At 41.4% G+C, this 25,924-nt stretch overlaps 1 protein-coding gene across 5 annotated transcripts in view; it reads right to left on the bottom strand.

Annotated features, from left to right (window-relative positions):
• cadps2 (Ca++-dependent secretion activator 2) overlaps nt 1-25,924 on the bottom strand; it is a 245,374-nt gene that overhangs the window by 170,820 nt on the left and 48,630 nt on the right. For all 5 annotated transcript variants that reach the window (XM_028586489.1, XM_028586486.1, XM_028586488.1 and 2 more), the window contains exon 2: nt 20,283-20,396. In XM_028586489.1, the coding sequence (XP_028442290.1) occupies nt 20,283-20,396 (114 nt within the window). The remainder of the gene's footprint in view (nt 1-20,282; nt 20,397-25,924) is intronic.

Below are 25,924 nucleotides of genomic sequence, written 5' to 3'. Positions count from 1 at the left end.
GCAAGAGGTTGAGGGTCATTGAACACATCCCTCCACTGCATATTGCAGCCCTCTCTGTCGTGCCCTGGAGGATATGTCTGCTGCATGACTCCAAAATCAATCACTTATACCAACAGGTATGGAGCTCAACCCAGTCATGGCTATGTGTCTGGTTCTCAATTGTTTGACGGCATAGTAACAATAACTAGGGGGCGTGGCTTTTGCAAACGGTCAATTGGCCCTCAGGTATGTAATATGTCTATTTAAATCATAAAATCATTTTACAATGCGCAATGTGGTTGTACGTGAGTAGCCAACATTAAATTAGGTCCTCCTTCCATTTAGCGCGGACGTTTTATTCCTTTTAGTCTGTGTTTGTGTCGGCCTACTATTTTATTTCCCCTTGTCTCCCTGTACTTGTGTAAAGAGTCCTTGGGTTTCATGAAATGCGCTATATTAATTATTATTACGTTGGTTGCTACAACAATCTCTTAGTGCTTTAGCTCTTGACAGTGCTATCCGGTTTAGCTCAGGAGACATCCAAAGTAGGCTAAGCTACCGTATGCAACACTTGAAATGCAACGGTGCATCTGTAACTTATTCTCTTATTGTTAATGAAGGATTTTCTGTCCGAACAAAATATTGATCGCAACTGTATGACCTCCCCGTAATGCTTACAGTGGTAAATACAGCACCGTCAAGGAAAGACCTTTACGACAGCAGGTGTGTCCAGAGTGGCCACTAGAATCAACACAAACTGAAAGTTACATATAGTCACTTTAATGTTCTGAATGTGGAGTACAGAACCTTTAACACTGACGTGACATCTGATAACTGAGTTTTTTTCAGGAGACACTATAACTTGTGGCTGTGTGGGGGTGGAGCATGAGTGGTCGAAAATACAGTTTACTTTAACAATCTTTTTTTTTCTCACATGGATTAAAAACTAAATATGCAAATATGTAGCAGATTGTACACTTTACAATTTTTTTAAATATATGTTGATGCAATATTCTGTGCAATATGTATACACAGATGTTTTTAATTTTAATATGTCCATACCTCATAAGTATTATGCAAATGTGTAGCCAGCATTGATATTAAAGTGTCAAATGCAATTTTCAGTCAGAGTTTTCAAAGTATTTGAAAATGAAATTCTAGGCATGTTTCTGAAGAAAAGAATTATTTTAGGAAGCTGCAAGATTTACAATAAAGGCAAAGCATGCCAAAGTAATCACCAATGTTTCATTATAGCAGGTCTTGATTATGATGCCAATTTAATGCAGTTTGAAATATATACACACCTACAATTTTCTTTTCCATATTACCGGATTTGAGAAAATCTGACATATATACTATATTTCTAGTCAATGCAATCTCATGAACGTGTTCAGATGATATCGTACAAAAACGTACGGACACCAATTCATACGATTTCGTATGCGTCGCGTGGTCACGTTTCCAGCCAAACAAAGCGAAAGCAGCAAATGCAGAAAATCCATGTTCTTCTTTACAAATTAAATAAATGTCAGACTGACTGACTTGTGATGTGCATTCTTCTTAGAAACAAATTTGTTTTTAGAAATGTCTCATGATATACAGTATTGTCTCTAGAAGTGTATCATTCAACCTTTGTTTTTGTTAAAGAAGGAAAAGAAAATCACAATACTCAATACTATGGAATCGCAATACTTCTAGAATCACATTAAGTGAAAATCGCAATACAAATCAAATCGGCACCCATGTATCATGAAATAATCGAATCGCGACAAAAGTATATCGTCTCAGCCCTATGAGAAAGTGAATGAAAACAAAGGATGTGTTAGCTTGAGGACTTAAGAGTCAGACTGAACCATTGGCCGTGTGCAGAACTCTGTAATGAAACCATATAACAGACGTTTAGAATATGGTCGTCAGTCAGACTGCAGCCCTCTCTCTGCCGCTCTCTCTATTTTATAGGCTCTCTTCCACTTTGTCTGGCGACACAAATGTCAGCCATTATTACTAATGAATCGATCTGCAGGAGACATCCTCCCTCCCCTGCTGCTCAAATTAATTGGGGCTTTAAGTTTTGCACTAAATTATTTACACAGCAGCAGAGAACCGGGCTGGGAGTCAAGAGATTAAAGACACAGGGGACGAGGTGTTTGCAGCCATTTAAGCGTCGGTACAGCTGCTTACGAGAAGAAGGAAGACCATCTGATAGAATGACACTGAGGCTCTAACTTCAACAGCACCACGTTTAAAAACAGGAGGATCAATTGGTGGTAAAACAAAACACTCCACAAACTCATCTATTCCTGAACATTCCTTTATCGGCACAGCTGGAAAGTGTCTTAGGCCAGATTTCTCACTTGATGTATACATTGAACTGTTTAACTGTTCTGCCACAGCATCAATCAAGCTTTCTTTCAAGTGCTCCGCCACCATGGGGAGAGGAGCTGTGGATCATCACCACTCATATGTCCCTTCATGCATAAAACATGTTTTAGCTGGATATTAAAATGTCTCTATCGTCTCCTTAAACTCTGTCAGAGAGCCTGAACGCTTCATATATCAGCATAAAAAAAGCTTTTGATTCTGTGGAACTGTAGAAATGGATACATACAATTCATTACTGAGAAAACCAAAGTCAGCCGAGCTGGAACTATGTCTGCAATAAGATCAGCAGATCATATTCAGATTTAAAATAAAAGATATAACAAAGAAAGTAAGTGTGGAAGTCCAGTTTGAGCAACAAATACATGAGTTTGAGGGTTGTTTGTCTAAAGTGACATACAACTGAGGTTCAATCTAAAAGGCGCCTGTGTGCGACAGCCATGTAAGTCTATTGCATGTGACATGAAAAAGAATAAGCCAAGTCCCTTAAAATGAGCACAGATTACTGTGAGGACACATTTTGGAAATGTTCCAAAGATGTAATCAAGATTGGACAACAACAATTACTCAATGCGATCACAATTAAGCCGTTATCAAATGTGACTGACATTTCTGTGATGAGGTTTAAAATAAGGACCCAAAGTGTGAGGAAATATGACTAACTCATCTAAAAGGAAGTTCTTAATTAACTAGGTTTTAACCTCTGTAAGGCAGACCTTTAGTTTGATCAGCTGCAGGATATTAATTGAACCAAAGGAGAAGTAGATCTGAGAATCATTTATTAACAGAAAGATACAGTATTAACGGTCCGAGGACTGATCCCTGTGGTACTCCATTAATGAAATGGGTAGTAGAGGATTTACATTCCCATGCAGTAACATACACGTCCTTTCAGATATATAAATTAAACCAATCAAAAAAAAAAACTGCCCAATATGCATTCCCAATGATTAAGACAGTGGATTGAAATGAACTGGCTACTCTCAGCTGTTCAAAAGATTATTAGGAACCTTTACAAGTGCTGTCTCAGTGCTATGACCCAACTCTAAAACCTGAGGCCATTGCCAGGATACATAAACTTGTACAGAGAGATGCGGACATGCAGAAATTGAAAACTGAATTACCATCTACAAAAGCAAATTGAAATCATCTTTATTTATCACTATAAGCTAGAGCGGGGCGAGGGTTGAAATAATAATCACAATATTTATCTGGATATCTGGACACTGGCTGATATATATATTAAAAAAAACAAACACTTTATAATAAATTGTTTTATATCATTAATTTGAACTACGGATAATAATAAAAAAGATGAAATTATAAGATACAATTTGATTTAAACAAACTATCTTGTCAAGGCAACTGTACACAAGGACAATGCAAACACCAAAATGACTGCAGAAGAAAAAAGTCATCACTGACTAATTTTTCTAATAAAGAGATCAAATAAAGAGAGAATGACTGATTATATAATTACACAACCTTTATTATCAGTTTGACTGTGACTGCAAGGAAAATTACTGCCGACTGAAAACATATGTTCACTAAAGAAAACCAAACAATGAATGCATTACTAAAAACTAAAAAACAGTTAAAATTCTGTGCACAACAGAGTTTTGTTTTCTACCTCAGATTATTCAGTTTGGTAAATTTAGGCGACAGGAAGCAGGTACTGATCCAGTCTTTGTTAGCGTGTTTGTGAGACTCTGGTTTAAGTGGGGAAGCTCAGTTTGTTGTGATTTGACAGAGAGAAACCTGGACTCGAACCTCCCACAGTGGTGGGCTTATTGAGGCCATGTGTCATTTTGTGAAGCTTGTCATCTACCAGCTAGAACTGATCTGACAGCGTTTATTCTAAAAAAACAATTACTTCATGTTCAATAAAAACCTGATGATGTGCAGATTAAAGGAACAAGCGTGGGCTTCTCTTCCTGCCGCCAGCGAAGCTGCAGAATCTTTAACCCCAGTCCCGTTCCTCCTTTCAAATTCCAAATGTCACAGATAAACTGTTAAGTCCTGGAGTTATGAAAGTCATCAGTCTGCGAGTGGAAGTAAAAGACCACAGACGAGGAGTACAATTTTTTTTTGCTGTTTTCTCCGTGTCGATGCAACAGCTCAGATTCATCAGGAGCGCCTGGAGGATTTAATTCAGTTCTGATGTGAAATGTTCTGATTGAGCCTCCTGCTTGGTGTCTGATCGCACAGCCGAAACATCACAATCAGAGCACAGTGGTGAAATGCTGCCATGCCCCCCATGTTGCCTTTGTGATAGTCTGCCCCGCCCTGATGTGTTCCACCTGTTCCTGAGCCCTCGTGTCACCTGTCCCTTGTTTCACCCTCGTTACCTTGTATATTTAGTCTCTGTGTTTTTGTCTGTTGTCAGATCGGTGTGTGTGTGTGTGTGTGTGTGTGTGTGTGTGTGTGTGTGTGTGTGTGTGTCCGTCCTTTATCTCTGTGTTCCTGTTAATGTTGATGCCTGGTCTTTTGGTTCCTCAACGTTTTTTTGGTACGATTTTAACTAGTAATAATCGGTATCGGCCCTGAAAAACCAGAATAGGGCAACCCCTACTATGAAAAGGTATTTTTAGACATTTCATTACATGAAGACTCCCTCTTCTATTACACATGAGCAGAGGAGGCAATAAAAAAGCTGACAAAAAAAAAGAAGCATAGTTCAAAGAAATGCCAGGAATGATTTGCAGCTTCCGTCTGATCCAGATTTTAGTTTTATCATTGAAGTTTTTGCTGGACAAACAACGCAAAGCTGAATGAAAAACAAAAGTGAAAGCTTTTGATTTCGGATGGGCATATTCATCTGTTAGGATGAAAATCCTTCTTGCAGCCAGAAAGTTGAGAGAAGGTTTACAGGCTACCCCTGAAAAGAAGGGAAAACAGAGGTGGTATAATGTCTGATGCCTGATGTCATGTGAGCCATTACTGTCAACATGTCAGATAATTCATAGGGCCCTGTCTTGCACCCAGCGCAGCGCTGCACAAAGCCCGACGCACGTGTCTTTGCTAGTTTAAGACCGACGCAATTTCCCGTCCAGCGCCCACGTCGTTTAAAAAGCAAATGCACCTGCACCCATCTGTGCACTGGTCTTACAGGGAGGTGTGTTCAGGTGCATTCTTGGCATATGGCCATCTTGAGGCAGCAGAAAGCGATCGCGCCATTGACCAACAAAAACCTGGTCTGAAGTCAATAGCGCAGCATTACATTATTTCAACAGCGCATTAGTAAAATGTGCCTCCTCATGCACAGCACGCTATGCTTGTTACACACACAGGGAGGACAGGCAGCACACACACATTCAAAAGATTAAAAATAAAAATATGAAGCAGTCATCATAATAGCAATGCGCCAAGGTCCAAACGCGCCTGGCTTTTAAAGGGAATGGGAGATGACACTGATTGGTTTATTGCATGTTACGCCCAAAACACACCTCTGATTAATGAAGACACTAAGTACAACTAGAGATGTTCCGTTTTAGGCAGTATCGGAGCCAATACCAATACTGGTATCCGTATCGGCTCCGATACTGCCTAAAACGCTGGTATCGGGAAGTAAAGCCCTGAAGAAAATCTACATTAAAGTCGTTTATTTGTTATTTTTCCGTTATAACTGACTGTCAAACTGGAAAATAAAAGAAAGTTCTGGGGCATTCATTGTTTGTGTTTGTTCATGTTTCACAAAGAGTTTAACCTGAGCCAAAAGATAGAAATAATATCACATCCATACAGGGATAGTAGTATACAGCTGTTAAAACATAATAAAATATATGACACACTGGTATCGGAATCGGTATCGGGAAGCAAAAGATGGTATCGGGCCATCTCTAAGTACAACCCTTTAGAACCATGCGCCCAGCACACAGACCCTTTTTTTCCGCCGTTGGATTCGTACACGCCCTAATCGTACCTGCGCCAGGAGCTTCACGCCGTGCGCTTAGATCGTTAAAATAGGGCCCTGAGTCTCCCATTTTCCCCTGCCATGAACCTCATTTTGTAGGATATCGTACATTTTGGTGTGCATACATTTTCGTACGATATCATAAGGACCCGTTCGTGAGAACGCTTTGCTGATTTACACGCAACTTTCCGACACCTCGTCCCGTTCTTTAAATAAGCACTGTTTGGATGGGGATGTTGCAGTAATGTTTTCTCAGGTACATAATGAGGATCTGTGTTCGAGGACAGCTGGAACTGTCAGCAGTCTTTGAATGGGACAGATTAACGGGTCGCTCGACTTCACAGCAGAGACGGCGTTGAGTCATCGCCACCGCCCACTGATCAGGAACACTGAAGGGGTGTAGCAGCTGTGGATCAGCTAGACCAGTGTTTCTCAAATGGGGGTACGTGTACCTCTAGGGGTACTTTGGAGTACCTGAAAGTTTTTGCAAAAATGCCAATTTGAAAATGTCATGCATAATTCCTAAAAATAATTATACTATGATAATGAATGGATTACGTGATAGGTTCTAAACATTTGAAATGTAGCATTTAAATGTTTGTTTAAAAAAGGTTGTCTTTTAGTGAATCTTTCACTGCTGGTGCTATATTGTACCTCTTCATATAGACCTTTTTTTTTTTCCACGAAATAGGTTTTGCGCTGGTCAGGGGGTACTTGGCTTAACAAAGCAATTCAAGGGTGGTACAATATTGAAAAAAAGTTTGAGAAACACTGATTTAGACGGTGAGAAAAAAACAAAAAGACATTAACATGTTGGTCGTTTTGAGGTGACAGATGGGTTCAACCATTCCATCTGAGCCTGCCATCTGTGCGTTCCCTGCACAGTAACAAGGTTTCTGATTAAAAAGGGATTTTTTTTATTTATTTAACCTTTATTTAACCAGGTATGTAGCTAGAGAACAAGTTCTCATTTGCAACGATGACCTGGCCAAGATAAAGCATAAATGTGCGATACAACATGGAGCTACGCAGTAAATAAACAAAATATAAACTTACAAAATACAGTAAATAATCTACAAAAAAAATGCTGATTAAATAAAGACTTGATATACAGTTTGTGTTAAGTGATGTCTAAGTGGTATGGCAGTAACCATACAAATACAGTAGTCCAAGTCAAAATACTGAATGTAGTACAGAGTCTATATACAGTTTGTGCACATGCAGGTGACAATGGTGCCACTATGCAATGGAGCATAAGGGCCGATAAAGTAAGGGTGTGCAATAGTGCATGAATGGTGGAAGAGAGTAAACACGGACAAGAGCTCAGACAGCAGCGAGTGGGTTAAGTGTTTCAAGTTTTAGGGTTTTTCATTGCAGCCGTCGGCAGCTGAAAACTGGAAATTCGATGCCACAGAGAGGACAATCGACTCGTTCGAGATGAGCCAGGCCTGCGCAGAATCGGTCACCGGCAATCGCCGCCCAATGCGCGCCGGTTAGATTTGTGTCCGACTTGATCCCGACTTGCTCCGACGTCATGCACACGTGGGCAACGGTAACCTCACGAGACCAAGGCGGCAGTTGTTTTCCCAGACTGCAAGACCCAGGCGGACCCGGGGGCATGCTGGGAAAACGCCGGCCTCTCAGCTGATTGGTTCAGAATCGACTAAACAGGATGACGTTTTATATAAACTTTTTGTTGATTTTGAATTGGAGGGATTTTAACTAATATTTTTCTGATTTAAAGGCTTATTCTGTACACATATACACAGTCACACATGTTGTGTGTCTGATAGTTACGTTTAGAAGTCAGAGAGACTAAATCTGTTCAGATTATGGATCATCTACAGTGTGTTGTTAATTAAAATCAGCAACAGATCGCATGAGGAGCATTTTGACAGCTACTCTGTCATAATAAAAACAACTGGAGACTGTTTAGGAGCTGATATATGGATCTGATAACATTTTATTAAATCGGAATCGGACCACAGTGTTTCTGTGACTTCCTGTTCAGCCTGAAGGCTGCTGGAATCAGCTGGAAAACTGTCCAACTTGACAGCGGAGTTTTCTCACCGCCCACGGCTGCTGCCGCCTGCTGCTCTCGTCTACTTTACAGGCGAGGCGCAGTTCATCTCAAAAGGAGCCTAATTTTTCCACTGGTTAACAAACTCCTGACAACACAGGCGTTATCGATTACGACGCTGATGCACCATAGCTGTGTCTCTCCGACTCTCCGGTCGAGCTTTTGCTCCGCTGCCCATTCTGGCAGCGGCCGGGTTGAGAGAGGAAACCAGACAAACAACCAACAACAATAACGGTTTGAACTGTTATTACATAAAAGATTGCAGCTTTAACGCATCACTGCTGCTGTGGGAACAGCCTTCAGTACAAAGCTTAGCCAAGACAACATAAAAGCCTCCTCAGAAAATATAACTCGCATGGGACGAAGAAATGTTTTAACATGTCGAAAAATTGTATATTCATCAATGGGAAAGACAAACTGCCTGCACACACACACACTTCAAACGTTTACACACTCCTCCTCGGCGGAGTGTAAATCTACTTTCATGCTGCATTAGCAGGCTCCTATGTGAAACTTGTATCAAAGCAAACAGACGCAGACAGATACAGGCCTCCCACGCACACACACACACACACTGAGGAACACATCCACTACACAGCCTGCAGGCAGAGGGGCCCAGCTCCTGATGCGTTCACAGCCTCTCTGTACACGACAGGTGTGTCTCTTTGGAAGGTAAATACAAAACGTACAGCTAAACAGACCCTCGGTTGTAGTTTGTGTGATATTTACCTCTCCCAGGAGGTTCTGTCTGTCTGTCTGTCTGTCTTAAGGATAACGGAAAAACTAATGGCCTGATTTCCATCAAACTTGCTGGTTTTCTGTAAATAAAGAGTAATGCTAGAGCAAGAGCTGAGTGCAGGATTTTTCCTTTGCTCCAAGTTGATGGGTTAGGGTTGTGTTTCTCATTGAAAACCTTTCAGCGGCTCTAAAGGACATATTCCCTCTATTTCTGGAAGATTTCTGTGACTGTGGAAAACAGTGTTAGGGTTAGAAGAACAGAAAGTGAGAGCAGCAGTGTGGTTTTAGTGCTACACCTCTACCTGCTGCAAAATGTCTGTCTCTACTCTTTCTTTTCTCTCCTTATATTATTATTTTTTTTTTTTTAGACTATCTCAAGGATTTTAATTTGACACTGATCACTTTTATGTGATGAAATCGCTCTAAATCAATTGGTTGTTTTTGTGCTGCTACTGATGTTTAATACCTTGTTTATTGTGTTTTCTTCTGAATATCTAAATATGTTTCGGATTTTTGTTTAGAAAATGTTGGTCTTGGGCTCGGGAAACTGTTGGACAATTACAATTTGACATCAAATATTGTAAAATTTAAGCTTTAGTGCGTAACTTTTTTTATATGAATGTAATGTCCGTTATATTCAAGCCAAATTAGTCGATACAAAGCTAATTAAGACTATCAGCTCCACACAACTCTGGATTTCTCAGCATGGCTGTGTTCAGAAGATTGTGGCGTCCGGCAACTATCACGCGCAGAAACTCGAGAGAGAAAATAATGACCTCTGCTGAAGAGTCCATCATGTGTTTAAATCCTCCGTGTCCTCCTTGGCTACTAGCAACTGCGTGGAGGAGGGGTGAGGGAGTAGGCGTGCACGATCACCAAAGGCTTGTAATCATAGACTAACAGTCTATGATTGTATCATGTGGACCCGCCGACAGTGTTGTTGTCATTTCTCATGGGGAGCCTTAACCAACTGCCACTTTGCTTGTTTTTAAGCCATGATGTCTCTCTCTCTCTCTCTCATTGGTGGGCCAAATTCTCTGGGTGGGCAAAGCAGAGAAAGGTGAGGTAACCTTGCTCCTTATGACCTCATAAGGAGAAGATTCCAGATCGGCCCATCTGAGCTTTCATTTTCTCAAAGGCAGAGCAGGATACCCAGGGCTCGGTTTACACCTATCACCATTTCTAGCCACTGGGGGACCATAGGCAGGCTGGGGGAACATATTAATGTTAAAAAACCTCATAGAGTGAAATTTTCATGCCATGGGACCTTTAAGACTTAAAAAAATACAAATACAAAATGTTAAGAAACCAATTACTCCAAGTTGAAATATTTGGAAGCTAAAAAGATTTGACATATAAATCACTAAAGTAAAAATCTTTTCACATTTCCTTAATCATTTATAATACTTGTATTATTCGTCTTGTGAACTCATAAAAGGTCACAGTCTCAGGCTGAGAAGCACTGACACAAGATTTATGAGTCAGAAAATATTGATTTTTCACAGAGCACATATCGATCCACTTAATGTTCACCTCGGTCCAGGATTTGAGCCGGTGACCTCCCGTCTTTGATTACCCTGCTGCCCTCCACTGCCTCATTTTCCAAACAGATTAAGTACATGATTAGTGTAAACTTGAAATGAGAGGTCGCTCAGCAGATCTGATGCCAGAAGGTCAGAGAGAATATGTGAAATCCTTAGTTAAATAAAGAAAAATCTGAGCAGCAGCCTTGCCTGCTGGGCTCCGCAAATGTCACACACCTGAAGCACTGGACTCCAGCTGCTTTAGAGCACTAAATTACAGGTTACACACCTGCAGCTCCAGCACAACATATATATCCCCCTATAAATATAAACTGCAGAAAAACACATCAATTCTGTCACATAGTGCCACAGTATCCCTGATGGTGTGCAGTGGCGGCTGCTGGTCTTTCAAAGAGGGGAAGCTCATTTTCGGCCTACATCATAAAAATTGTCCATTTATTTATAATAATAATAATAATAATAATAATAATAAAAAATATACAACATAACAATTATTATAATAATAATTTATAATATCTGTGAGAAGGTTTCATCAAGAGGCATGGCCAGCACTACATTTTCTTTGTCACAGCACTTCCAGTCAGCCAGCTAACTTTGTCATACCAGAAGAGTTGAAAAGACCTGTTATTTTGCCCCATCTTTTGCACTAAATCAATCTTAAGTGTTGATCTAACTAGGGCTGTGCTCGATCGAAGAAATTCTTAGTCGACTAACACTCACTCAATTGTATCGACTAATCGATTAGTTGATTTAATCGAAAGATCTGTAAATCTGACTTTCTCCTGCAAAAGCACCACTTTAATTAAAAAAAAAAAAATCCAGAAATCACAATATATGATTTTTTAACTATTTATTTGTATGATACAGCTGCAAATAAGTATTTGAACACCTGAGAAAATCAATGTTAATATTTGGTACAGTAGCCTTTGTTTGCAAGTACAGAGGTCAAACGTTTCCTGTAGTTTTTCACCTGGTTTGCACACACTGCAGGAGGGATTTTGGCCCACTCCTCCACACAGATCTTCTCTAGATCAGTCAGGTTTCTGGGCTGTCGCTGAGAAACACGGAGTTTCGGAATCTCCCTCCAAAGATTCTCTATTGGGTTTAGGTCTGGAGACTGGCTAGGCCACGCCAGAACCTTGATATACTTCTTACAGAGCCACTCCTTGGTTATCCTGGTGTGCTTCGGGTCATTGTCATGTTGGAAGACCCAGCCTCGACCCATCTTCAATGCTCTAACTGAGGGAAGGAGGTTGTTCCCCAAAATCTCGCAATACATGGCCCCGGTCATCCTCTCCTTAATACAGTGCAGTCGCCCTGTCCCATGTGCAGAAAAACACCCCAAAGCATGATGCTACCACCCCCATGCTTCACAGTAGGGATGGTGTTCTTGGGATGGTACTCATCATTCTTCTTCCTCCAAACACGGTTAGTGGAATTATGACTAAAAAGTTCTATTTCGGTCTCATCTGACCACATGACTTTCTCCCATGACTCCTCTGGATCATCCAAATGGTCATTGGCAAACTTAAGACGGGCCTTGACATGTGCTGGTTTAAGCAGGGGAACCTTCCGTGCCATGCATGATTTCAAACCATGACGTCTTAGTGTATTACCAACAGTAACCTTGGAAACGGTGGTCCCAGCTCTTTTCAGGTCATTGACCATCTCCTCCCGTGTAGTTCTGGGCTGATTTCTCACCTTTCTTAGGATCATTGAGACCCCACGAGGTGAGATCTTGCATGGAGCCCCAGTCCGAGGGAGATTGACAGTCATGTTTAGCTTCTTCCATTTTCTAATGATTGATCCAACAGTGGACCTTTTTTCACCAAGCTGCTTGGCAATTTCCCCGTAGCCCTTTCCAGCCTTGTGGAGGTGTACAATTTTGTCTCTAGTGTCTTTGGACAGCTCTTTGGTCTTGGCCATGTTAGTAGTTGGATTCTTACTGATTCTATGGGGTGGACAGGTGTCTTTATGCAGCTAACGACCTCAAACAGGTGCATCTACTTTAGGATAATGAATGGAGTGGAGGTGTACATTTTAAAGGCAGACTAACAGGTCTTTTAGGGTCAGAATTCTAGCTGATAGACAGGTGTTCAAATACTTATAAGTGCTAAGCATCTCTGGGAACTCCTTCAAGACTGTTGGAAAACCATTTCAGGTGACTACCTCTTGAAGCTCATCAAGAGAACGCCAAGAGTGTGCAAAGCAGTAATCAGAGCAAAGGGTGGCTACTTTGAAGAATCTAAAATATAAGACATGTTTTCAGTTATTTCACACTTTTTTGTTAAGTACATAATTCCATATGTGTTCATCCATAGTTTTGATGCCTTCAGTGAGAATCTACAATGTAAATAGTCATGAAAATATAGGAAACGCATTGAATTTTTTTTTCCCCTTTATGCTGCACGTTGATATGGTTCTTTGTAGCATTACCTATTTAAAGCTAATGTACTTGCACTTACTACTTGTTGTGTGGAGCTTGCACCTTCACGGGTGAATGCACTTAACTGTAAGTCAATTTGGATAAAAGCGTCAGCTAAACGTAATGTAATGTAAAAAGCTGTATCGACAAATTGGTCAACAGAAAATGTTTCGGGAAACTACTCTGATGATTGATTAATCGTGTCAGTGTTTTATGAAGTCAGAGAAAGAAAATCAAACAACCTTTCCATCACAAATAAAAGCAGGAAGAAATCCTTGTTATTATTAGTATGCATGATGCTTGTTACATCACCCTTACTGCAATACATTTTCATGAAAAGACTGTGAAACTGAGAACGTTTTTCCCTCCGTGAACAAAATAAATCTCATCTGACTGTGATCCGTCACATTACGACTCCACGCTACAAGACAGAAGCAATTAAAACCACTTCACCTCTCGGCGTGATGACTGATTGATGAGGATTTCATTTTCTATTCATCTCCTGAGACACAAACACACACACACACACGGGCTGTTGGAATGAATTCCAAAAATCAAATATAATTAAATGTACAATAGGTTAGCGGGAGTGAGAAACAAGGGATTGTGAGGTCTTAACATCACGGAGGACGTAACGTTAGTACAGGGGGAGGACAGGCTGCGGCTGGAAATCGGTAGAAGGATGGGAAACTTTAAAATAGACATCCACCGAGCCAAAATGCTCGTTCTCGTTTCCCAACTACGTTGCGAGTTAGAGGAGCTCAGGAGCTTCATGGAGACAGCTAGAGTTAATGTTAGCTGCCCTACAGCAGTCAGAGTAGCTTCGACTTCATATATTACCTTCTAATAGCTGTATTCTCAGTAACGTGACAATATGCAAGAAACAGGTTGCTTATAAATCACGAAAATAGTAGTAGACAGCACCATTTGGCTTAGTTATCAATGCTGTTAGCATCTAGGCTATCACTTTCGTTACTTAGTTTATGACAAATCGTTTCGGCTGTGCTTTCTAACATGATGTCATTGTGCTAACTGAGCACCGCTAGCCGTTACAACAGAGGCCCTTCAATACACTTGTTAGATAATGTTTCATTACAGATTTCTCTGTTGATTTGTGTTTGTCGCTGTGTGCGTGGTGGAAAATGATAGGAAACAGAGAGCGGCGTGTAGGAAATGCAATGCACCATGTCGTAGATCCCCTTCAAGGCCAGGCTGATGTTGGAAGTCCCTTTAGTGGACCGAACATGCAACAACCACCACATGGTTATAGTGGCATTGACAATGCATAAGCCCAAGTAGTTTAGTACATATTAATAACAGGCTGTATTTGAGCATTAAATGTTCAAATATTTAAAAAAATAAATGAAATTCGAATAGTATTATAGAGGAAGATTGAACACACACACACACACACACACACACACACACACACACACACACACACACACACACACACACACACACACACACACACACACACACACACACACACACACACACACACACACACACACACACACACACACACACACACACACACACACACACACACACACACACACACACACACACACACACACACACCTATTGTGAAGATGTGAATACCTAAAGACATCCTAAGTGCTCAGAGCAGCTCGAAAGTCTCTGGAGAGAACAGCCAATAAATCGTTGTTTCATCAGCAGACTGTCACTCAAGTGAACAAGAGATCATCAACACAGCAGCGTTTAGGAGCTGAAATCATCTGGAAGAAAATAAATCCCCTCCCAGCTAACATGAACTTGTTCCGTCAGTCTGTGAATCCAATGTCAGATTTGTCCCTTCCGTCTGTGAAGCCATCGTCAGTTTGCCCAATCAGTCGTTAACGTCAGTTTGTCCCTTTGGTCTTTCAATCCAATGTAAGTTTGTCCCTTCAGTCTGTTAAGCTAACGTCAGTTTGTCCTGTCAGTCTGTGAAGCCAGACTGATCTCATAAAGTGGCGTATGTATGACACACCAATTCGTATGCCATTTTGGAGTGTTATCAAGACACATAGTCGTTTCGCATAACAGTGACATTGTCCCTTCTGTTTGTAAAGCTATCGTCACTTTGCCCAGTCAGTCTGTTAAGCTAGCGTCACTGTGACCCGTCAGTTTGTAAGGCTAACACCAGTTTGCTCCTTCAGTCTGTCAAGCTTACACCAGTTTGCCCCGACAGTCTGTAAAGGTAACGGCAGTTTGCCCCAACAGTCTGTAAAGGTAACGCCAGTTTGCCCCAACAGTATGTAACGCCAGTTTGCCCCGACAGTCTGTAAAGCTAACACCAGTTTGTCCAGGGGCAAGTTCAGTTATTTAAATTGAAACGGTGGTGCCTTGAACGGTGGTGCCCTGCGTGTGCAAGCGCACTGCCTTTTTAATACCACAACTTTACATATACGTCGCTGCTGATTGGGTAACATCTCTGACACACCCACCAACTAAGAGAAAACGTACCTCAAAGCTGGTGGCATATTGTCTAATTGACGGTTTTGTGGAAACATGTCGTTCAACCAGGAAACTGTAGCTAAACGGTGCACACCGTTTCGAGATTTAACGTGCCCCTTTTAATATGTAAGGCTAAAGTAAAATTGTCCCGTCGAAGGCCATTTCAGTACACAAATTGGACCTGAGAGATCAGATAGGTTCATTTTGGGAAGTCTTGGCACTTTTGGATCAGTGATTTTACTAACAAAAACTGGATGAGGTTATATCCTGTGCAAAATGCTCTCTTTTCATTTAAATTCATCTATCACATTCATTAAAGTAGACAAGTCATGAGTCACTTTTCTCTAGAAATCTTTCCAGAAAAAAACCCTTTTAGAACAATCTCATTGACTGTGCGAAGAAACTTATTAGACACTCACTGGAGATACGCTGCTGACACAGATTTCAACAGACTCCGGGTCTCATCATCGTGCATCAAGAGCTAAATTATGGACAAGATGCTAATAAGGAAAGCAGAATAGCAGCAGAGCAGTCACGACATCTTATGGGTGTTAATTAATGAGTCTGATGGACAGACAGGAGGAGGACATGTGCGGTATGAGACCGATGACAGAGACAGATGACAGGAGGAGGACTGCAGGACAGCCAGTAATAGCACAGCCGTTTCTGTCAGTCTGGTCAGTAGGTGTGGAGAGGAAATGCAATTTGAAATGACAGACATCCTCCCGCTGGGGACTGAGGGACCATTTTTCCCCACTGGCTACTTTGGTAAACTACGTATTTTCATTTTCAAAATAAGGAACCGTGCAAACACTTTCTGTATTGCACTGCATGGACACACTGAACAAACACTTTCCCAAAAAGCAACAGGCCACCACAGGCTGTAAACTACGATACTGAAAATACAGGTTGTTTTATCCTCGTCCCGGTGATCGGCATCATTTGGGTAATGCTGTTGAAAGTGTGTAAGCCTGTTGGATGGGTTTCCATTCACATACCCTACAACGGTGGAGCAACACAGACACACCATCCTTGTCTTATACACAACTCTCTCTCCGTTGCGGTTGCGGCTGACAGCATTTAATTCAATTTCAATTCAACAGCACCAATGTTATGCACCTCACTGTACCGTAAGTAGGGGTGCACCGATCTGATATTAAGATCGGATATCGGTCCCCGATATTGACAAAATAGCTGGTTAGTTTATTTCAAAATAATATATATATATATATATATATATATATATATATATATATATATATATATATATATATATATATATATATATATATATATATCTCCGTCGCAGCACATTCTACGTCATTCGTCAGCACAACATGTGTCGCATGCTGGAAGAGTATCACCATTTTGTTTCTACTGCTACATTTTATTTATTTAAATTGATTTTAAGAAGTCTTACATTCTATTTTCGATTTTAATGCACAATTGTTTTTGTAAATACAACATAAATAAGAATTCAATACATTACATCTATGTTATTTTGTCTTAGTTAGGAAAGTCATGTTTAGGAAAGTCTGGTGCCTTTAGTCTCTTCCACACGGTGAAAGGAAAGTATAAGGTGGAAGGTATACAGTTTAGTATTAATTCAACAACGGTATCGGATCGGTGTCAGGTCAGCGCTACAGCATTATAAGGCACACAGCACACATACAGAATATACAGAAATAATAGATAGAATAGAAGCACACTTATTCAAAAAATAAACACTGCAAAGAATGTACAAGTGGTGACTATTTTCGCAGCGGCGGATTAAGGTTTGAGGTTGATTAAAGGTTGAGTCAAAATAAACATGTTCATGCGTCAGTGTGGCTCAACGCGGTGTTTTTAATAACAATGGAGCTCTAATGCACAGAGGGAGAATATATATTAGGCTTCAATACGCAATCATTTATGCCCTCTAAAAACACAGTCAGCCACACCTCTGTAACAACGTCAAGATTGGTTGCAACGGACACATTTTTAGCTTATTTCCAGATTCATGCTGTACTTTTATGTTTGCATCTGCACCAAACTTACTCAGTGTATATTTGCTATTTTGACATATTGTCTACCAGGATGATGCAAAAAGTTGGAGCAGGGCGAGGGGCAGATCATAGATCATCTTATGTTCCTCTGCGGTGACAGCCCTCTTTCCTCATGTGGAACATCTGCATTGAGTTTATATGATGAATGAAAAACATAGCAAATCCCTGCTGGTGTTGCTATGTGTGTGCAGGTTACTGATGTTCTGACTCCATGAAAATATATAGGAAGCCTCGGGAGGACATTTGAAACATGACGAGTGTTTTGTGTCCGATCTCAGGGGGACAATGGTGGCCACGGAGGAGGACAAGTCGTCTCACTTTGATCATTTGGCTTATCGGCTCTTCTGCAGCAGAGTTTTAGTGGCATCCCCTCGTGTCGCAGTTGCCGGCAATTAAGGAGACGAGCTGCAAGTGGCGGATAAGATCTCCATCTCATACCAGATTAGAAGGCACGTCAGCAGAGGAGAGGGGAAGACCAAGATGAGGGGGAGATGGAGGGATAGGAGCAACAGATAAGAGAGACAGAGTGCAACAATGGAATTAAAAGAGTGAGGAAATTCACTGCAATCTGTGCTCACAGCTGTTCCCCAACACAAGTAGACGTAGGAGGGGTTTGTAACAGTGGCTAGGTCTCAGGTTCTTAAATTGCATCCACGGTTCCTTCACTTGCTTCCCATCCTTGCGGCTTAGTGTGTCCGACCGAGGAAGCATGGGAGAGACGGAGGAAATCATGTGAGGAGAGAGGAAACAAGGAAATGTGTTTTAGAGGGATGAGCCTTCTTTTCTTCCGAAGCGTCACATGCTTCCGGGAAGGCTGCTCTTGTGTACCCTCGCACAGAGATCCTTGGAGATCCCTCCTCCGTCCTCGCTCATAGCTCCTCGGAGATCTCTCCTCTGTCCTCGCTCATAGCTCCTCGGAGATCCATCCCCCATCCTCCATCCTCGCTCCTTCTGGGCAGGAATGAGAGCTTCTAGACGGCCTTCACAAAAGGAGGGCCAGAACAACTTCTGGTTCAATCGAGGAGATATAAAAATAAGAGAACTCTGATTCAGCCAGAGTCTCTGGAGGAGTCAGAGGACAGCTTTCCATCCAAACACTGAGACAATGCTGCAGAGAGAGGCATGATCCAAAGAGCTCCAAAGAGAGTAGATGGGTGTACATGGAGAAATATGTTCAGTAATATCAAGAGAGAAACTGTGCGGTGAAGTGGGCGGTCACAGGGATTAAAGGTAATGGAAATTGAAAAGCTTTAGTGTGACGACAGAGATTGGTGGCACGGGGCTCCAAAACAAAGAAAAAAAAACCTTTAAAACAGAAAAACAGCTGACAAGATCGATTTTTGTAATCTGTTTCAGTCTGACGCCGGCGCCGTTTAATTGCTTTGTGCCATTAGAGCTCAATGACCACTCTGTCATGAGAGGTGTGGAGGTGGACGGAGGCACGGCCAGAACTGAACACGGGACAGTTTGAAAAGCACAGCAAGGGACAAAGAGCCAGCAAACAGCTCTGGTTAGGGCTAGGCAAGAAAACGATCTTGATATGGCAGTCCCTCCAGAAAAATGTGATTATGCGATCGCATAATTCAATGCATAATCAACCAAAGTCCGCATATTGATGAAATCCCCGCATTTTCGTTGCAAAAAAGTCCCATATATTTTTGCAGAAAGTTGAAAAATGTTGCGTTTACTTCACACAAGAGCAGCCATTTTCCCCTGTTGCCATGGGAATGTTATGAAGTGACGTAATTACGTGATGTGAACATCATCGAAAAGCAGGGTGTTGGGGGAAATCACTTTCTTTTCTATTTTTCATCAAACCGCAGTTTTTGCAAGTTCCCGCTATTTCATCGTATAAAATTGCATAAATATCCCGCATATTCCATCGCATTTTTTTTAAGAAAACGTGCCGCATAATCAAGGATTTTTGCACGCAATAATCACAAAAAATCTCTGCATTTTTCTGGAAGGACTGATATGGGATCGAGATAAAATTCAGGTCGATAACGATGATTAACTTTGGACATATTTTACTCGATACAGATGGATCTAACAGCCTATTGCACAGCAGAAATAAACGCCATTCCATTTCAGAAGATGGCGGTAATGCGCACCAAAAGGTTGTACGTTAAAGTGAGTGGAACCGAGGGGCATTGGCACGAAAGCAACGGTGAAAGTGAACTTGTGTTATCCTCCAAAGCGGAGGAAATAGTTGACAAAAAAGGTAACACAACTTCAACTATACGGAAGTGGTTTGGATATCTCAAACGTGACAAAGCGCAGATTAACACGGTCTGCAAAGTACCGGTAAAACTCCCATTGGATGACTCGCTTCAGAAGGGTTGAAAAATCGGCAACTTTCCCTCTTTAGCATTTAGCTTAGCTGTTTGCTGCTTCCTGTTTGGTGCTGGAGGGAGCGCACTCATTGGTTGTTGCCAATGTTCACATGATTTACCTTCACTACCAAGACTTCAAACTTACAATATCAAACACGTTTGATTTTGTCGGAACGTCTAGCAAGAAAAAGACTGACTGGGACGGAGTTTTATGACCACATTACACCAAACGATGGAGACGGCAGAAGCACGCCCAACTCTTCCGAGACTCTCTGGATTTCATTCCTATATTGGAAATAAGTCTGCGACAGTGGAATCGCTTAAAAAGTCGGTTATTGTAAGGTCGGCATAAGAGTAGAATAAAATGGGGAAAAAAAACGCCTTACCTCGTAGAAGCTCCTCACGGCATTGCAGAAAGCTTCATCTGCCACAATCTGAGTTTCCCCGTTGAGGAAGGCCAGGAAACGCTCCTTCACCGCCTGCAGCTGCTGCTTGTTCACCTGAGAGGGACAAGAGATGGAAAGTGGAAGTAAAGTTTAGGGGGAGTATGGGATGAGAAATGGGAGACATGTTGGCAGAGGAGGGTGTAATCAATAAGAAACAGATGGAGAGGAAGAAGCAGCAGATGATAGGAAGGCAGGACGGATGAGAAAAAGAACAAAAGTACAAGATTAGACTCATTGTTAAAGTCTGACAGCGTCATTACAAGAGAAGAGTCTCATTATCTAACAAATGTCTTTCATTAGGAAACCGAGTCCTCCAAAAACAACTTTGGGAGACGAATGTGTCTCGCTGTGGCTGGAAAACGATTCAGACATGTTTTGAGACTGGCGAAGGTCCTCAAAAGGACCTAAGATAGAGCCCAATACCTCCAAATACCTGCCTTTATTTTACTGCACTGCCAAACCATTTGAAAGTCCTAACGTCAGTTTTAAACTCCTTTTCAGAGAGCCAATGGTTTCAAGGTGTTACATGTACACTATTGTTGCAGAGTGGGGTGCAGGGACTGTTTACATTACAAAGTTTAGGGGCAGCACCTGAGCCATTTTGGGTGACGCCTAAGCCAAATCTCAGATCTAATGAGTGTAGTTGGACTTCTTTGGCAAGTTTTGTCTTTAAAAAGGTCCCATGGCATGAAAATTTCACTTTGAGGTTTTTTAACATTAATATGAGTTCCCCCAGCCTGCCTATGGTCCCCCAGTGGCTAGAAATGGTGATAGGTGTAAACCGAGCCCTGGGTATCCTGCTCTCTCTGAAATTTCAGATGGGCCGTTTTGGAATCTGCTTGTTATGAGGTCATAACAAGCAAGGTTACCTCCCCTTTCTCTGCTTTGCCTGCCCAGAGAATTTGGTCAACCCATGAGAGAGAGACATCATGGCTTTCAAACGAGAAAAGTGGCAGTTGGTCAAGGCCACACCCCCACCCTCCACCTTGCCCCTCCCACTCTCCTCCTCAATAGCTTCAGACACAGAAATGGCACATCCTAAGGAAAGCTCATTGTGGGACTGGCTCTAGTTGCTGTAATTCTGCACCAAGGCTGAATTTCGGGAAAGAGACTTCAGATACAGTATAAGGGGACCACTAGGGTCTATATAAAAGCATCCAAAGAGCACCATATCATGGGACCTTTAAGCTTTTTTTTTTTTTTTTTTTTTTTTTTTTTTATATTATATATACACTACCGGTCAAAAGTTTGGGGTCACTTAGAAATTTCCATTCCACTCCATTCCAGACACAATACCTGCTGAGATCGGTTGTATTGTTTTTTTTAACCAGGGAAGCAGTTTTCAGATTACATTATTTGCTTACATAATTGCAAAAGGGTTCTCGACTGTTGTAGACAGAAGTGGCTGAAGAAACACTTGAAATTCCTGCTTTTTGGTCTAAACGTCATACCCAAATTAAAAGTGGTACAGCTCCCATATACTTTGACACTCAAGGGTGTGCCTTGACCCCAAAGTGACCCCAAACTTTTGACCAGTAGTGTGTGTGTATATATATATATATATATATATATATATATATATATATATATATATATATATATATATATATATATATATATATATATTCATGTATTTATTATCTGCTCTAGCTTTTCCAACATTTTAGACAGAGATATGTTGATAATAATGGTCCAAAATTATGTGAAAAAGAGACGCAAAACTACCACAAAGAGACACAAAACTACCACAAAGCAGTGTATTGCTCTATGTTGATTTGGAAAAGGCGGCCCGCCACGCCAAAATTTCTGCCGCCACGGTATCAGAAATAGGCCATACGCACAATGTACTGTAGTCGCGGTTGCCTTTTAAATGATCCTGCCCGTTGGAAAGCCTGCCCACGCCCCCCCACCCGCAGGTGGACGGCGATACAGCAGACTTTGATTTATTCTTTTTCTTCATTCTGTCTGGTTTGTGCGTTCGTGAGGAAAACGGGAGTATTGTACATGTGGAGTTTGCTGTGTGACACCATGCAGGACAAATATATCTGTAGTTTAACTATTTAGATCGAAGTTATGGCAGGAGTTGTCATGAAAGCCTTATTTGTTCGGGGGTTGTTTGGAAAGACCTGCCCCCACTGCAAAAAAAAAATAAAATCCTAAAGGAAACACGGACAAAGAGACACAAACCGACTACAAAGAGATGCCAAATGACCACAGAGATCCAAAATTATTCCAAAGAAGAAGAAAAAATAACCACAAAGAGAGACAACACGACTACACAAATTCCCAAAAAAAAGACAAAACGTACGGAGAAATTGCATTTTTTTTTATATATATATAACATTTTCTTGAGGAAGGATACCTAAAATATGCCGAAATACGCGCACCTAAGTCTTCCACAAAGCTAGGGAAGTCTGTGTTTAGTGCCGATATATAAATGTGTGTGTGGTTATGATGGGCTACAACGCATAACCTGCATTCTGTGAGAGCATTGGTGGAGTTGGATATTTTGTTGTCCTCCTCACTTTTATTGTTACGGGTTCATTTTCTCACTTAAGTCTCTTTATAGTTGAACTATTATTGTTCAGCCACCACAGTCCACAGAAGTTAATAAAAATCTTGATATGCTTGTCTGAGTCGGCAAGTATTTTGCAGCATTTTTACGCTCCATAACCTTTTATTCCTCCATAACCTCCCTAACTTTGATGTCATTGTTACCGTTCTTTTGCGCATGCGGGTCAGTTCGAAACCGCAAACAGTTCACACTGGAATCTGATATAGGCCACATTTTAACAGGTCATGTGAACAGCCAAACAAAAAATCAGATCTGAGCAAAAAAAAAAATCCGACTTAAGCTTTAAGACTTGTGGTGCGAACATAGCCTATGACTCTCTTTTACTGGGTCTTATGTTGAAAGTTTCTAATTTATTAAATAATTGCTTAGAGCATTTAAACAAGGTTTTTTTGTTGGAGTTTGTAACATTCCATCATCGTTCTTTTGACGCAAAGATTTTCATTTTTGCTGTAAATGCATATCGGTTCCAAAAAAATCGGTTTCATTCACTACTAACTATCGGTATCAGCCTTGAAAAAACCAGCATCGGTCGATCCCTAGACGGAACTCAAATATGTTGTGGATAGTTTTACCTTATCATCACTCAAAGATAAGCTACGTCATACGAGCGGAGCACCAAAGTCCAGCAACTAACAAACGAGTCCAGCTAACCGACTCACGCTGCAGCACTTTACAAAAACTACCAAGCCAACTCCGGTCAGGTGAAGAAAAGAACTCTTATCCACAGACGCTTTCATTTCAAAAGTCCTGCACCTGTACAGCGCCTTGGATAACGCTTCAAAACACACACACACACACACACACACACACACACACAACTTTATCAGCATCCTTTCATTTCATTATTCTCAGACAGACAGAAGACTGAAACCTGCTTCCAAATGAATGCGTGTGTGGACATTTCTCACGCTGTTTAATAACTTGACACATGATTATCGAAAGAATCCTTTTCATAAAACCATTTTGATAAGTGGATAACTCATCAAGTCCTACATCTAGAAAAAGTGGCAAAACGTGATCTGCTTCCAGTTTCTCACACGTAAACTTTTACTGCTTTTATGTTTTCGGGTTGGACAAAACTTAAGAGATTTCAAGATGTCCCTTGGCTTTTGGAAATGTTGACGGGACATAACCATCTACCTGCTGACCTACCATCCATCTCTTCATCTATCCACTAGATTTAAGTCATCAAAACAATAACAGCATTTTTTCAGAGGAGCGATTCTCAGCAGAGCAGAGCAGTCATGCCAGAAGAAAGAAAAAGAAAAAAAATCATTCCCAAAAAATGTCAACGGTCCTGGTAGTTCCTGCCCAGTGAACCACAGCTGACATATTGTGTTGTAGGAGAATTTTAAGTTTTGATGAGCGACAGAGGCACCAGAAGCTGCGGCTCATAAGCTGCATATTTATGAGGCGTCGGGAGGATGGCGGCGGCATCGGGGGGGAAATTAAACCATTATTCATCCCGCTTGTTGCAACACTGCCAGCTACAAATACATTCTGAGAAGAAGGGAGTCAAAGCGCCAATTTCAGCTACACAAAGTGAGCAGAGCAGAGACTTATCTCCTGCTGACAGCTTTTTTGTGTGGGCTTCCTCGCCTTTTCTGTGTCTAAATGGAGCCGCTGTGGTCCGCCTTTCAACCGCAGGAGAGGACGAGGGCAAATTTAGGGGAAGCAGCAGGTTGGGACCGCGTTGAACGTGCCTCCACCTCCATCTAACAGGTTGAAAATGTGAGACACAGTGCATTACAGATAATGGAACTCCTGCCGTCCGAGTCAAATGTGGAACAAGAACGACTGCAGCGGCCGCCCGAGGAGATATGCTAAAAACACACATTTGTCATCGCAGATTTTTGTTTGTAGATCTGTTTTAATAACGTAGTTCATCACCCGGATCGGAGCCAAAAGAAGAGTGCAGAGAGACAGCAAGTGGACGTTAAAACAAGAGAATTAAAGTAATTAAAGGTGCCCTGCCACTTGTATTTCATTACTTTGTGGTGATGTCTGAAGTTCTACCATGGACTCTGTAAAAAATTTTTGGCGGAAAAAATGCCTTGGTTACCTTTTTTCAAGCCGTTCTAACGTGGTATAGAAAGCCTACAGGAAGACTCGATTTCTGCCAGTTCTCATTAATATTCAACAAGCTAAGCTATTTGAATCTGATTGGCTAACAGCTAGCCAATGAGAGCCTGGTTGTCAGCATCCTTTACCCAGCCCAACTGTGCGAGCTCATGAATAGTAATGAGCTCAGGCAACATGATGTCAGACTGACCAGCTTTTGTAATTGGCCCGATTTCTATGATTATTTATTTTCAGTGGATAAAGCTGACAGAGGAGGCAGCAGTTTATTTTCACATTCTCCACATAACACAAACACATATTTCAAAAAATGCAAGTAAAAACGGTTTTGTATGGCAGGGCACTAGGGGTGTCCCCGACTAAGGATTTACACATTCGAATCAGAATTGTCGAATCTTTCTATAGTCGACTGATAGTCGAATCATCTATGTGTGTGTGTGTGTGTGAATGGGTTGGGAGGGGCACGACACTAGTCAGCAGCGTATGGACGCGTATTTCGCATCCGCCGCATGCATAACCGTCTCTCTTTTGGGAACTGTGTATCCTGGCTCAAGTGTGCGCATTAATTCTTTATAACCTTCACCGTCCACAACATTCACTGGCCTGATGTCAAGCGCAATAAACTCTGCAATTTTGTCCCTGATTTCTCTTTTCTCGGGCAATGGCGGTCTCAAATCTAGCTTTCTTTGAGTTAGTTTTGGCGCAGCTCCGGTACTACTACTACTACTACTACTACTACTACTACTACTGTGGGTGGATCTAGAAAAAAGACTAACATATTTTAAGTCCCAACGTATGATATTGCTATTCGTAAATTAAAAGCGCCATTATACTGTATATGAAAGAGTGAAACGTCTTTATTGGTAATAAACGTACCCGTTTTAAGTGGAAAGCCATGTTTGTTGTTGACGAGTGGTAGGACATGAGC

Source organism: Perca flavescens, chromosome 8 (assembly GCF_004354835.1).
Source record: "Perca flavescens isolate YP-PL-M2 chromosome 8, PFLA_1.0, whole genome shotgun sequence".
Classification (NCBI taxonomy): domain Eukaryota; kingdom Metazoa; phylum Chordata; class Actinopteri; order Perciformes; family Percidae; genus Perca; species Perca flavescens.
Note: the sequence above shows the minus strand (reverse complement) of the source record. Positions and strands in the feature narration are given on the sequence as shown.